Source organism: Muntiacus reevesi, chromosome 7, assembly GCF_963930625.1.
Source record: "Muntiacus reevesi chromosome 7, mMunRee1.1, whole genome shotgun sequence".
Taxonomy (NCBI): domain Eukaryota; kingdom Metazoa; phylum Chordata; class Mammalia; order Artiodactyla; family Cervidae; genus Muntiacus; species Muntiacus reevesi.
The window spans coordinates 26,235,698-26,251,244 of record NC_089255.1 but is presented as its reverse complement, the minus strand read 5'-3'; the positions used below and the strand labels follow the sequence as shown (position 1 = coordinate 26,251,244).

The window sequence follows — 15,547 nt, the reverse complement described above, 5'->3', positions numbered from 1 at the left end:
CAGAGGTTTACAGTCTAGTAGGCATACTAAAATATACAAAAAAAAAAAAAATGATGCAAAGTATAACGTACAAATTCTTTAGTGTAGAAAAATGCTGTAATTTTTAGAGTGTTTTCTCATTCCTTCTGGAAAACATTTTAGAATGTTTTTTCAATCCTTAAAAAATAATGAGTCATTTCTTTAATGTTGATTCAGGAAATATGTTAGCATGCCTATGAAGTGAACTGAACTGTGCTAGGAATTCATAATATGGAGATGAAAAACACATCTCTACCTTCATGAAGCTCAGACTGGTAAAGAGAAAAGTGACCAGTTACGAGAAGGCATAGTATAAGTTGACATACACAAATGTCAGATGCTATGGCAGAAACAATTAGTATATGATGGTGAAGTCCAGCAATATTTCATGAAGGTGGCAATTAGTAAATGGTGGTAAATTGCAAGTACAAATTATTCGATCATAGGAAAAAAGTAAATAAATAATAAAAAGATGGAGAAAGAGAAAGGAAGGGATCCAGAAGGGATGAGCAAGAAAGAAGGAAGGAAGGAAAGAGGGAGGGTTGGAGGGAGGGGTGGAGGGAAGAAAGGGAGGGGAGAGAGAGAGGAAGGTAGAATGGAAGGTGTCCGTGGGTGCTACTCGTGTGCGTGCTAAGTTCCTTCTGTCGTGTCCGACTCTTTTCTGGGACATAGGACTCAAGAGGTGAGGTTAAATAAGTAAATAAAGATCAAATTGTAAAGGGCCTTGTATGTTATGCTCAGATGTTTGGATTTGGCTTCACAATAATAATGTTTCATTGCAGCACAGCTTACAGACTAAATGAACATCTCCGAATCAGCATCCCATTCTGAATCAGTGCGTGAATTCATCCTTCTGGGTTTCCCTTGCAGCAGGGAGATTCAGGTCATTCTGTTTATGTTCTTCTCCATCATCTACCTCCTGACTCTCAAGGGAAACGGAGCCATCATCTGTGCTGTGTGTTGGGACCAGCATCTCCACACCCCCATGTACATCCTGCTGGGGAATTTTGCATTCCTGGAGATCTGGTATGTCAACTCCACTGTTCCCAACACACTGATCAACTTCCTCTCTGAGAGCAAGGCCATCTCTTTCACTGGTTGCTTCCTTCAGCTATATTTTTTCTTTTCCATGGGCTCCACTGAGTGCTTCTTTCTCTCAGCAATGTCGTTTGATCGATACTTTGCCATCTGCCATCCTCTGCATTATGCCACAGTTATGACTGGTAGACGTTGTTTCAGCCTAGCGATTGCTTGTTGGGTATGTGGCCTTCTCTGGTATCTGGTGCCTGTTATTCTCATTTCCCGACTGCCTTTCTGTGGTCCTAATGCAATTGACCACTTTGTATGTGACTCAGGCCCATTGCTGACCCTTTCATGTGCTCCTGCTCCCATGTCCAAGCTCACCAGCTATACTCTAAGCTCCCTCATCATCCTCCTTAGCTTCCTTTTCATTCTCATCTCTTATGCCCTGGTTCTACTTGCTGTTCTTTGGTTGCCCTCTGCATCCAGGCGGCAGAAGGCCTTTTCCATCTGTGGGTCCTATTTGACTGTGGTGCTGCTATTCTACGGGACCATTATGGTGATGCATGTGAGCCCTGGATCCAGCCACTTCACCTCGTTGCCGAAAATCATGACCTTGTTCTATGCCATGGTGACTCCACTCATCAACCCTTTGATTTACAGCCTCAGGAGTAAGGATATGAAAAAAGCTCTCAGGAAAGTTCTGGAAAAGTTTAAAATTTCTTTAAAAGTCTTTGGCAGCAGGCGCAGGAGAAATGTGGGATAATCTGGTTTAGTGTGATGTGGGTAAAATGGCCATCCTTGAACTTTCACACATTTGTACCATCATCCATTCAGTAAATAGTAATTGAATGCCTCTTCCATGTTAGACACTGCACTTGGCACTGTATTGTGAATATAATTATGAAGATAGACACAATCTCTTCCTCAAATTGCACTCTAATGGTGCAGACAGGTAAGAAAATAACTAATATAAAATACAATAAACATTCGAACCAATATGTGTACAATATATGAAACACAAGGAAAAAACAACTATTTTGCCTGGGGTTGTGGTCAGTCAGGATTAGTGTTAGGAAAAACTTCAGTCAACATCATATCAGACATGTTTATTTTGTGATGAGGCTGGGGAAAGCCTTGTGTTCTGTTTAACTTCTAGCTAGATTTCTTTTTTTTCATTTTTTATTATTATATTTTAAATTTTCATAAAAAATAGCTGACTCACAATGCTGTGTTAGTTTCAAGTGTACAGTGAAACAGTTACACATATATGTATATCCACTCTTTTTTTTTTATTCTTTTCTCATATAGGCTATTACAGAGTAGGGTTCCCTGTGCTATACACCAAGTTCTTATAAGTTATGTTTTATATATAGTAGTGTGGATATGTCAGTTCCAATCTCCCAGTTTATCCCTCCCCCTTCTTATCCCCTGTCAACCATAAGTTTGTTTTCTACATTTGTGACTCTACTTCTGTTTCATAAATAAGTTCATTTAGACCCTTGTTTTTTTAGATTCCACATATAAGCAATATCATATGATATTTGTTTTCCTGTATCCAACTTACTTTACTCAGTATGACAGTCTCTACATCCGTACATGTTACTGCAAATGGCATCATTTGATCTTTTTTATGCCTGAGTAATATTCCATTGTATATATATACTGCATCTTCTTTATCTTGTCCCCTGTTGATGGACCTTTACAGTTGCTTCCATGTCTTGGCTATTATAAATAGTGCTGCAATGAACATTGGGGTGCATGTATCTTTTCAGTTTATGATTTTCTCCAGGTATATGCCAGGAGTGGGATTTTTGCATATAACATATATGCATCATATGGTAGTTCTTAGTTTTTGGGAATGAAACAACTGACAAGGGATTAATCTCCAAATATACAAACATCTTATGCAGTTCAACGTGAAAAAAAAAAAAACAACCCAATCAAAAAATGGGCAGAGCATGTATAGAGACATTTCTCCAAAGAAGGCATGCAGATTACTAAAAAGCACATGAAAAGATGCTCAGTATCACTAAATATTACAGAAATGCAAATCAAAACTACAAGGAGGTATCATCTCACACAACTCAGAATGGCTATCATCAGAAAATCCACAAGCAATAAATGCTGGAGAGGGTGTGGAGAAAAGGGAACACTCCTACACAGTTGGTAGGAATGCAAACTGATACAGCCACCATGGAGAACACTACGGATATTCCTTTAAAAACTAAAAATAGGTTTCCTTTTCAATCCTACTATGATGTCTTTGAAAGAATATAAGACCTAAAATCAAAAGATCTAGGTAGGAACTCAATTCTTCCATTAATCAACTGTGAATTTAACAGGTAACTTCATTTCAACAAAAATTGAAATGGTAATTGCCACTCCCAGAGAACAATTAGTGTGGTGTTGAAATAAATCATGAGTACAAAAGTTCCTAAAACAGTACATAGAAAGTACATAATAAATATTAATTAAATAGGAATGCTAATGAATTCTTTGTTCTCATGCTATTTATCGGAATCAAAATTTCAGATCCTCCATGAAAGTCACCTCCTTTAACTTTTGGCAAAGCCCTTTTACAACAGCTCTCCTTCTCAACTTTCCTTGAGACATAAACTAGATTATGTTTTCTCCATTTATAGCCAAAATACCATGTGTTTAGTTTAATATTGGTTTGGGAGTGTGTGTGTGTGTGTGTGTGTGTGTGTGTGTGTGTGTGTGTGTGTGTGTGTGTGTGTGTGTGTGTGTTCACAGTGTTCTAGAGAATTAAGTCTTCGAAATTGGGACTTGTTTACCCTGGGGATACATGAAGACTTTCCAAAAGGCACACAAGTATGCATAGTTTAATTTCTAGATCCTCAACTTACATATGCACATTTTCCTAAAGCTGCTGTGTCTAAGAACACATCTCTTGTTGAAGTTTCAAATGAACTTATTTCACACATCCTCTTTCACAATTGCTTTTCTCCCACTTCAGATATAAAGTCTGTCATTCACCAATTCTGACCTTAATATTTTGCATTGTTTGGGTACATAAGCTTGTAGTTGGGACACTGAACAAATAATTTGAAATAAAGACCACTCTACTGTGAAAGTGAGTGTATTTAACAGATAATACATCATTTTGTAACAAATGGTTTACAATTTTTTTCTTTCCAACACAACTAAAAAAGGGTGCCTTGTTTTGGGTTGGCATAAAAGAAGAACCTGAGACAAAGACTTGGGTGCAAGTAGTTTATTATTAATAGAAGGTGGTTTCAGATAGTAGGAATGAGGAATGAGAAGAAGCTACTATTACCAATGAAAATTTGATTCCACTAGAATCTCTGAGAATTGTCCATTTGAATGGCACAGGTCTAAGACATTTATTGACCAACCATGGTTGCACAGGGAGATATTGACTACTCATGTTTCCAAAAGCACATTGACGGGTGCACCCAATGAGCCATTGTGTCTTCAGAAAAGGCCCTGGGAAGAAAGCAAGAAGACTCATGGATAGGGCTTGAGATGGGAGGGATGCCATCAGACTGATTCTGAGCTCCCAAGGGACTGCCCACCACCTCCGAAACTAAAATCAGAGGTAGGTCAGGAAGCTCACAAATATTCACTACACAAGCTACTCAACTATCCTGATAGCAGGTTACAAATAATTTGCAGTTAACAGGCAATATGTGGTAATAGTCAGAACCAGACTGCCTGAATTCAAATTCTGTCTCCACTAACAGAATGATTTCATATATGCCTCCATTAACTCATGTTTAAAGAAGCAATAATGATAGAGCTTTCTTCCTAGTGCCATTGTGAGGATGAAATGAATCAATCTGCTTATCAGAGAATCTAGCAAAGAGTAAACCCTAAAATATCTCCATCATTATAATACTTCATGCTTATGTTCATATGGAATTTAAGTTCATTATATTATAATATTATATATATTTATATATTTATATTTATATATATTTATATATATATATATATATAAATTTTTATATATTTATATTATATACATTTATTTATATTATAAATATATAACATATATATTATATAAATATAATATATATTCTATAATATAATAATATAATATATTAATAATATATTAATTAATATAATGATATATTGTTATATATTATAATGAATTAAGTTCATCTCATTATAAGTTCTAATTTGGAAATTAACTTTCTACCCCAAATTCCCAATTACTAGAATGTAGCTGAAAACATGGGCAGTATAATAAAGAGTTAACAAGTCAAAACACTGCATACTCAGATTAGAGAGGAAGAAAGAGTATATCAGTATAGAAATATAGAGTATATCAATAACATAGATGTTGCTGAATCACAAAGCAGAGATGTTACTGTTTTGAAGAACAAGATGGTTTCCTTAGTAATATGACTGACAAAGACATGACATGAGTTATGAGCAAATGAACATGCAAACACTGAATTACCAATTTAAAAAAACCAATGTCCTTGTATAAAAAAGCATAGGACATGCAGAATTATAGATTGCAGTTACCTGTAATCCGAGAGTGATCTCAATCTCTCTTTCCCTCTCTCTCTCCTCACCCCTCTCCCTCTCTTCTTATGCCCCCCTTTCTCTTTCTCTCTCTCTCTCCACATACTCTGTTCTGCTTCTCAAGCATCATAGACCTCTCTGACTTTTGATAGGAAAAGAATTTGCCTTCAAATAGGGCAGTTCCTGAAAATACTCTTCTCCACTGTACAGATATCATTCAATATCATGTAATATTTCTGTTGCTGCATGATGGAAATCTGGCAACCTGGTGTTCTATCTTATAATATAAATGCTCTCTATACATCTCTATATAAATGCTCTCACATTTCAAAACAAAACAATTCGTTAGTTGTGAATCAGAATTGCTTCCACTGCTAAATCTGAAAAAACTGTCAGCCCTCTGTGTCTGGTACACTGGGGATGAGGAATCTGCAGTATCAAAGACCTGACTGTACCGTGCCATTTTTATATAAGGGACTTGACATTCCCTGGATTTTTACCTTAGGGGATCCTGGAAACAATCCCCCCATAGATGTGGAGGGATGGCTGTACTCCTTTTCCTTGGAATCTTTATAACCGTTTTGCTATAACCTGAATGTTTGTGTCCCTCCGAAATTCAAATGTTGAAATCCACACCCCGAGTGTGATGGTATGCTATTAGGATTTGGGGCCTTTAGGTGACTAGGTCATGAGAGCAGAGCCATCATAAATGGGATTAGTGCCCTTTGAAAAAAGACCCCAGAGAGCGCCTTCATCCCTCCCACCATGCAAGTTTACAGTGTTAACAAGGCTGTCTAAGCAAGAAGCATGCTTTCACCAGATGCTCTAACTGCTGATGCCTTGATCTTGGATTTCCTAGCCTCCAAATCTGTGAGAAATGAAATTCTGTTTATATGGCACATATAGTTTATAGTATTTCTGTTGAAGCAGCCCAAACAGAGGAGACACTTCAGGAAGTAGGCTTTCTGTACCAAGGTCTTTCAAAGACATTAGGGGAGCATTTTGCTAATTTGGTCAGTCTCTACTCTGCCTCTTCCTCTTTAATTCTCTGGCTTAACCAAAGCATTTTCTTTACCCTAACTAAGGCTTTCTTCCCAGCCACCACTGTCCTCTTTTTCTTCTCTCTTATCAACTTCAAAGATGCACATCACAGCCTAACAACCCATGCACCCCACACACAGTTCTCCTATTTAGAATGCCCTCCTCATTCAGTTTGAATTCTACTTGTCCTGTAAGTCAGTCCCTCTAACTGAAGTGAAAGAACCCAATTCATTGCAGCTAAGATTAATAGTTTCATAAAATTAAAAAAAAATAACTAGAAAATGAAATATAAAAATACAAATATAGCTCACTTTTGTATTATTAGATTCAACACATCACAAACTAGTCAACTATGAAAGTTTCTAAATGCTTCGTCTTAGTATCTGAATTTATCACGGACAGCTAACAGTTTGAGGACTATGTTAATCCATTAACCACACTTGGAGTAGGACTGTTCTATGTCACATTTCAAACCATTTCTTGAATGAATTTTCTAAGAAGTGTCTCGTTAATGATTTTAACCTATATAGAGCTCTTCCTGCTCTGAATCGCTTTATTATCTATAGATGTAGAGTAATACTATAATGCACCTTGAATTTTTTTTTTAACTTTGGTTCAAGTTCAGTTCAGTTCAGTCACTCAGTCGTGTTCAACTTTTCGCAACCCCATGGACTGCAGCACGCCAGGCCTCCCTGTCCATTACCAACTCCCGGAGTTTACTCAAACTCATGCCCATTGAATCAGTGATGCCATCCAACCATCTCATCCTCTGTCATCCCCTTATCCTCCTGCCTTCAATCTTGCCCTGCATCAGGGTCTTTTCCAATGAGTCAGTTCTTTGCACCAGGTGACCAAAGGATTGGAGTTTCAGCTTCAGCATCAGTCCTTCAAATGAATATTCAGGACCAATTTCCTTCAGGATAGACTGGTTGGATCTCCATGCAGTTCAAGGGACTCTCAAGAGTCTCCTTCAACACCACAGTTCAAAAGCATCAATTCTTCAGTGCTCAGCTTTCTTTATAGTACAACTCTCACATCCATACATTACTACTGGAAAAACCATAGCCTTGAATAGACGGATCTTTGTTGGCAAAGTAAGGTCTCTGCTTTTTAATATGCTGTCTAGGTTGGTCATAACTTTCCTTCCAAGCAGTAAGCATCTTTTCATTTCATGGCTGCAGTCACCATCTGCAGTGATTTTGGAGCCCGCCAAAATAAACTCAGCCACTGTTTCCACTGTTTCTCCATCTATTTGCCATGAAGTGATGGGACCTGATGTCATGATCTCTATTTTCTGAATGTTGAGCTTTAAGCCAAATTTTTCACTCTCTTCTTTCACTTTCATCAGGAGACTCTTTACTTCTTCTTCACTTTCTGCCGTAACTTTGGTTCAAAGGTGCTGATTTTATAAATAACAGAACTCATATAGCCAAAAAATGCCATTTAATCAAATATTTCATAAGGGTCAATAAATGCAATGTATTTTTATCCGTTTGCTAGTTCAAAGCTGAACAATAAGAGTTGTCTGCCTCCAGACACTTTATAATCTGGGAAGGGAGAAAAAATAAGTATATAACTAAGGACAAAACAAGGAAGTTTCTGATGAGTATCATAGGAAAAATACAAAGACAGTTAAATAAAATTTCATAGGTGGAAAAGGTGCTTCCATTAGGGGGATAAGGAGAAGTATTATGGGAAAATGTCATTTGAACTAAAGATTGAAGGATAGATGGGGTTTTGCATGTACAGAGGGAGGTAATGAGGATTTCCAATAAACAAAATGACCACAAAGATGCAAATATAAGGCACTGAAAGGTACTCAAAGAATGAAATGTTATTCAATTTATCTGAAAGAGGGAGTAGGAAAAGGTCAGATGAGAAAGGCATTTGAAGTCTGTTTGTGGAGAACTGGGGAAATTTTGCTTAAGGAAACCAGAGGTGGTTTTTAAGCAGGCAAATAACAAGATCAAAGCAATGTTTTAAGAGTTTCTAAGGACTGAAGTAGTATCACTAAAAGGTAATAAAAGTCTAAGTAATCTACTTCCCCTTTAGTCTCTCAGTTTGAAAGTGTTAGTTGCTCAGTTCTATCTGATTCTTTGTGTGACACTATGAACTTTAGCCCTCCAGGTTCTTTTGTGCATGGGATTTCCCCAACAAGAGTACTGGTGTGAGTAGCTGTTTCCTTCTCCAGGGTATCTTCCAGATCCAGGGGTTGAACCCGGATCTCTGCCTTGCAGGTAGATTCTTTACTGTCTGAGGCACCAGGGAATGACACTTTGAGTGCAAGCAATTTACGTTTAAATATTCCCACTCCAGAATTCTCGCCTAGAAAATCCTATGCGCAGAGGAGTCTGGCAGGCTGTGGTCCATGGGGCCGCAAAGAGTCGGACACGACTTACTGACTGAGCACATGCGCGTGCACAAGCAGCCTGTGGTTCCCAGGCCAGTGTTCCAAGGCATGTATTCCTGATGTCCTCAAGCATTTTATGCTACATGATATGAGCAAGGGTCATTCACTCCTGGGTGTTTTAGCATACTAGGTAAACCCTAAATGACTTAAGGTAAAAATTGAAGGGTAAAAAAATTTATGCCTCATATTATCAGAAAGTCACATGTGCCTCTGAAGAATTTCAGTCAATTAACTTAAATACTTCTCTCATATCTAAAGAATACTATGCCGTCCTTCTAAAAGCTGTTTCTAAATTCTCCAAATTTTTAATCTTCGGTGTCCTACAGCTTCTTCACCTCAACATTTGCCTCATTGGGTTCTCTGCCCATCACTTCCTTATCCTGCAAAATATGCCCAATGACCTTTGAAATGTTCCTATCAGAATCTTTTGTGACACGTTGCATCTTATTTCTCCTCAAACTGTGTCTTCTGGAAACTTTTGGAATCCATATATCAGATGGGCAAGTGATCTGTAAACAACAGGGATTCAGAGTAATAGTCACTGCTCTTTACTGATTCCTCAGAGAATATGCAATAGTTTAACTTTTAATGAACCATTGGCTTGGAGGAGAACTTCTCTAATGCTACAGAGGCCAAATCCCAGAAGAACCTGTGGTAAAGAAAGTGCAATCTTAATTTTTGTGCAGCATTAAATTCTTTATCCATCTGAAGACAAGAAGATATAATTATTTAGACAGGTCCTTAGAGATTCAATCCGTATCAGAACCACAGCACCTATATCTTTTGAGCACAGCAGAGAGTCCTGACACCTCTTTGTCAGTCCCTTTTATTGTATGATTTCTTTATGTTGATTTATTAATGTTTCTTATTTGGAGCAGCTTTGAAAAGTTTCATATTATTAAATGAAGGAATTTTAATTCCTTCCACCACATCATTATAGAAGACTTTGCAGAGCACTGATGTGGTGAATAGGTGGGGAAAAAATTCCTTCTGAAAATTGTGTGTTTGTGCCCATAATATAAACCCTCACAATTTTTAGGACTCACGTCCCTGCATATTGCCACACACAAAATATTTCAGGGAATTCATATTCTTGTCATAGTTTTCATGAGAATGTAGGATGAAGGAAATTTACTTGTGACCAAGAAAGCATTTGATTTCTCTCATAGAGTGGAAATTTTTTACTTTAAATGGGTATATAAGGAATCAGTTCAGTCACTCAATCATGTCCAACTCTGTGACCCCCATGGTCAAAATATAAAGAAACTTAATCCCAAAATTTTGTGAAAAAAAGATACCTAAAAATATAAAGTCTCATACCTAGGTTTATTTTACAAACTTCCATCTAAGTGAAAGATTAAGTGAGAACTTAAAGCCACTGCTTTCTACAGAAGACATTGCAACATTAAAATGTTAAAAGTCAATGTCAGTAAGTAATATTATGGTCTTACATTTTTATTGTGCTTAAGCAGGAATGCAAAAGTATTGACTTTAAAATGATTTCTAACAAGTTGGTAAAATATAGTCATTTCTGTTTCATTGTTGAATGGTATGTTAAGTAGCACATTTAACTGAAAGATAAATAGTAAAATTAAAACCTTCTTTACTGAGTTCATTGCCCCACAAAATGGGTTTAGGGAAAGAAATTATTACATTTATTAAGAGCAAATTTATGTTACGGGGCTTCCCTGGTGGCGCAGATGGTAAAGAATCCAACTGCAATTCAGGAGACCCAGGTTTAATCCCTGGATCAGGAATATCCCCTGATGAAGGAAGTGGCAACCCACTCCAGTATTCTTGCCTGGAGAATCCCATGAACAGAGGAGCCTGGAGGGCTACAGTCCATGGGGCTGCAAAGAGTTGGACACTACTAAGCGACTAACACTTTCTGTTATATGCTATCAAATCTATGAGAAACTATCATAGATCATGCTTTCCCCAAAGAATAACAAGCTTGCAAAATGAGTTTAAAGTTCTTTAGTGATACCATAGTAAGGAAAATATTTAGCGGCAAGCAAAAGCTTGTTTCTGTGAAGTCAGCTACCTACTGTGCCCCAGTTTGTGTTTGTCTTCTCTTAATGCTTAAACAGGAACACATTTGAAAGTGGTCCTAACTGACATATATATGTCTCTTGACTTTGCAGGTTACTGATCCAATGAACATGAACATCTCTGAGCCAGATTCCCGCTTTGTCGTTGTAAGAGAATTTATACTCCTAGGTTTTTCTTCTGAGTGGAAGATTCAGAGCCTCCTCTTCTCACTCTTTCTTACAGTATATGCTCTGACCTTAACAGGGAACGGGGTCATTATTTGTGCTTTATGGTGTGACCAGCGACTCCACATCCCCATGTACATATTCCTGGGGAGTTTCTCCTTTCTAGAGATCTGGTATGTCTCCTCTACAGTCCCCAAGATGTTGGTCAACCTTCTCTCAGATAAAAAGACCATCTCCTTTGTTGGATGTTTCCTACAATTCTATTTCTTTTCTTCCTTGGGAGCAACTGAATGCTTGCATTTGACTGTTATGGCCTTTGATCGGTACCTTGCTATCTGCCATTCCTTGCACTACCTTAATATCATGACTGGGCATCTCTGTGCCGAACAGGTCCTTATCTGCTGGGTCTGTGGATTTCTGTGGTTCCTGATTCCCATTGTTCTCATTTCTCGGATGCCCTTCTGTGGACCAAACATCATTGACCATGTTGTATGTGACCCAGGGCCACTGTTTGCATTGGCATGTGTCTCTGCCCCCAAAACCCAATTGCTTTGCTACAGTCTAAGCTCAATAATTATCTTTGGGAACTTCCTCTTCATCCTTGGGTCCTACACTCTTGTCCTAACAGCTGTGTTGCGTATGCCTTCAGCTACTGGGAGACAGAAAGCCTTCTCCACCTGTGGGTCTCATTTGGCTGTGGTATCCCTGTTCTATGGCTCTCTCATGGTCATGTATGTGAGCCCAGGGCTCAGACATTCTGCTGGGATGCAGAAAGTTGCAACTTTGTTCTATGCTATGGTGACCCCATTCTTCAACCCCCTCATTTATAGCCTCCGGAATAAGGAGATAAAGACAGCCCTGAGAAGAGTCCTGGGGAGTTTCAATATAATATAAGACCTTCTAGATGATCCGTCCATTGTCAGGTCAGTATAGTCTAACATAAAACAACCAGAATTATATTGTTATCTAATCTTCAAAAATGGGTCTAGTGATAATGATTTATATTAGCCTATGAAATTAATCATCTATAGGGTCATTATATTCAAAAAGTGTTAACATTATTCAGATAAGTAGAGGTGTTGAGTTATTATGTGGGCTGCATATTAAATGAGAAATGTACACATATGGGTGTTTTCTTGATCACGTAATTCATCTGAGATAAAAAATTTTATACCCTTTTTTGGAAATTTAGATTATTAACTCTAGGATCAATAAAATTACAATTATGTCATTTTTATGTTTAGTCAGCTAGTTGTAAATAAAAGAAGGAAATATATTCTTTTCTGATTGTGGTTCCTATCATTTTTACTTTGTTATTTTGTGATGGTCATTCCTAGTAAACAAGCCCTTAAAAGCAATCATCCAAAATTTCTGTTGGACAATAAAAGTCAAGCTAGCCTAATGACATCCAGACATAATTTGCTTCCTTTACACATTACCCCTTTCTAAGCCTTTAAAGGGCTGTTCAAATACCATATATAACAGTATCTATTAAAGTATTCAGAAAAGGAGTATTATCAGTAATAATATTTTCACCAAAATGAAGTGTCACTAAAAATTTGATTGATTCAATAATGGGATTTTAGGAAATAGAACCTCTCCTCCTAAAAACTGGGGTGGGAAATGATCTTGTGGATAAATCACTTACATTTAAAAGAAAAATGACACTTCGTTGTTACTTGTTGCTGAAACAGTGTTAAAATAACATTAAGAAAAATTTTTAAAGAAGAAAAGCATCCAGAATCCAATCCCTGTAATACAACTACAACATTTTTATTTTCATTTATATGTATGTTTTATTTAATATAAAGTCTCAGTTGTTCCTTTTTAATATAAAGTCTCAGTTGTTCCCTTATTATAGCAAGCTTTTATAATTATTTTTTAGGAACTATAATATTCCATTCAAGTAATGTGGTATGGGTTGTAAATTTTTATGTGGTGAAGTGAAACTTTCCTAGAAAGAGGATTGTCCTTCCAAGTAGCTTGTTGACTTGTGAAGGGTATCAGTGCAGTTCAGTCGCTCAGTCATGTCCAACTCTTTGCGACCCCATGGACTGCAGCACACCAGGCTTCCCTGTCCATCACCAACTCCCAGAGTTTACTCAAACTCATGTCCCGTGAGTCGGTGATGCCATCCAACCATCTCATCCTTTGTCATCCCCTTCTCCTCCCACCTTCAATCTTTCCTGGCATCAGGGTCTTTTCCAATGAGTCAGTTCTTCGCATCAGGTGGCCAAAGTATTGGAGTTTCAGCTTCAACATCAGTCCTTCCAGTGAATATTCAGGACTGATTTCCTTTAGGATTGACTAGCTTGATCTCCTTGCAGTCCAAGGGACTCTCAAGAGTCTTCTTCAACACCACAGTTCAAAAACATCAATTCTTTGGCACTCAGCAGTGAAGGGTGTAAGAAAAGAGATTAGGGGAGAAAAAAGGATATCATCAATATATAATAATGACTGCTAACAGAATTAGTGCTCAGAGAACCAGACTCTCCTTCCATTCATTACCAATCCTTTCCTTGAACAGTCTTTCCACTGTTTTAATGTTAAAAATAGTACCTCAGGGACTTCCCTGGCAATCTAGTGGTTAAGAATCCACCTTGCAATGCAAGGGACACTGGTTTGATCTCTGGCCTGGGAAGATCCCACATGCCACAAAACAACTAAGCCTGTGTGCCACAACTACTGAGCCTGCACTCTGGAGCCCACGGACCACACTACTGATGCACTCACCTTCACCACTGAAGCCCGCATGCCTAGAACCCCTATTCTGCAACAAGAGAAGCCACCACTGTGAGAAGCCTGCACACCGTAATGAAGACTAGCCCTCACTTGCTGCAACTAGATAAAGCCCACATGTAGTAACAAAGATCCAGCATAGCCAAAAATAAAATACATAAATAAATCTTAAAAAAAAATATTATCACAATAAAATCTTCAAAATATTTGTCATGATGATAAATTGCAAATCTATATTAGGACTCATTTAGTACAACAACAAATCTGCTCCAAAAAATCTAAGATATAAGAATATTTTGTGCATGTGGCAATTTCCCTGGTAGAGTTTTTCTCTTAGAACAGTTACCTGGGAAAGAGATGAATGACTTGGTTCAAAGTAAAGTAAAGTTAAGTCACTCAGTCATGTTCGACTCTTTGCAACTCCATGGATGGTAACCTACCAGGCTCCTCTGTCCATAGGATTTCCCAGACAAGAGTACTGGAGTGGTTTGCCATTTCCTTCTCCAGGATGTCTTCCCGACCCAGGGATCAAACCCGGGTCTCCAGCTTTGCAGGCAAACGCTTTACCATCTGAGCCACCAGGGAAGCACTTGGTTCAAAAGATACGAATAAATTGTGAGTTTTGAAACAGATATCCTGGGTAAGACAATAATTTTTCTTCTGATTTGAGAACTTGCTAAGCTCCTTAGTCAATCTTACTTTCAAACCTCTGCCATATATCTCTCACTTATCTAGTCCATCGAAGAATTTTTCTAGTTCTATACCCCTTTCCAGGGTATACGGCATTTAAATGTTCTGAGATTAGATAAGCATGGGGCTCAAGAAGAAGGGATGCTTCCACCATATTGTCAGACTCCCTACCTTGGGTTAGTAAATTAATATGCTGTGCATCCTCTGGTTTTCAGTGATCCCTTCTTAAAACCCAAATTACTCTGATATTTTCACAACCAATTCCATAGTATAACATTATAACTTGTATAGAATATTTTCTAAAGGCCAAAGAAAGAGATGAAGAGAGAAAAAGCACAAGAAATAGCAGTGAGAATATAGTGTTCCATTTGTTTGTTTGTCTCTTGGTAGTTAAGCTTTCAAAAGAACACAGGAAGGTGATATTTAAGACATCCAGGTGGCCAAGAGGCACATGAGAAGATGCTTAACATCACTAATTATTAGAGAAATGCAAATCAAAACTACAAAGAGGTATCACCTCACACCAGACAGAATGGCCATCAACAAAAAATCTACAAACAATAAATGCAGGAGAGGGTATGGAGAAAATGGAACCTTCTTACACTGTCGGTGGAAATGTGGATCGGTGCGGCCATTCTGGAGAATAGTATGGAGGTTCCTTTATAAACTGAAAATAGAGGAATATGATCATATGATCATATTGGAGTCTTCTCCAACACCACAGTTCAAAAGCATCAATTCTTTGGCATCAGCCTTCTTTATGGTCTAACTCTCACATCCATACATGATTACTGGAAAAACCACATCTTTGACTACACAGACCTTTGTTGGCAAAGTAATGTCTCTGTTTCTTAATACACCGTCTAGGTTTGTCATAGCTTTTCTTCCAAGGAGC

General features: G+C 37.8%; 2 protein-coding genes across 2 annotated transcripts; both read left to right on the top strand.

The window, feature by feature from the left end:
* Positions 1–817: 817 nt before the first annotated feature.
* LOC136172573 (olfactory receptor 11H6-like) lies at positions 818–1,804 on the top strand. Its single transcript, XM_065942003.1, has one exon. The coding sequence runs from the start codon at positions 818–820 to the stop codon at positions 1,802–1,804; it is 987 nt and encodes a 328-aa protein (XP_065798075.1).
* A 9,365-nt stretch (positions 1,805–11,169) lies between these two features.
* On the top strand, positions 11,170–12,117 carry LOC136172062 (olfactory receptor 11H12-like). The gene has a single exon (XM_065941180.1). The coding sequence runs from the start codon at positions 11,170–11,172 to the stop codon at positions 12,115–12,117; it is 948 nt and encodes a 315-aa protein (XP_065797252.1).
* Positions 12,118–15,547: the final 3,430 nt, after the last annotated feature.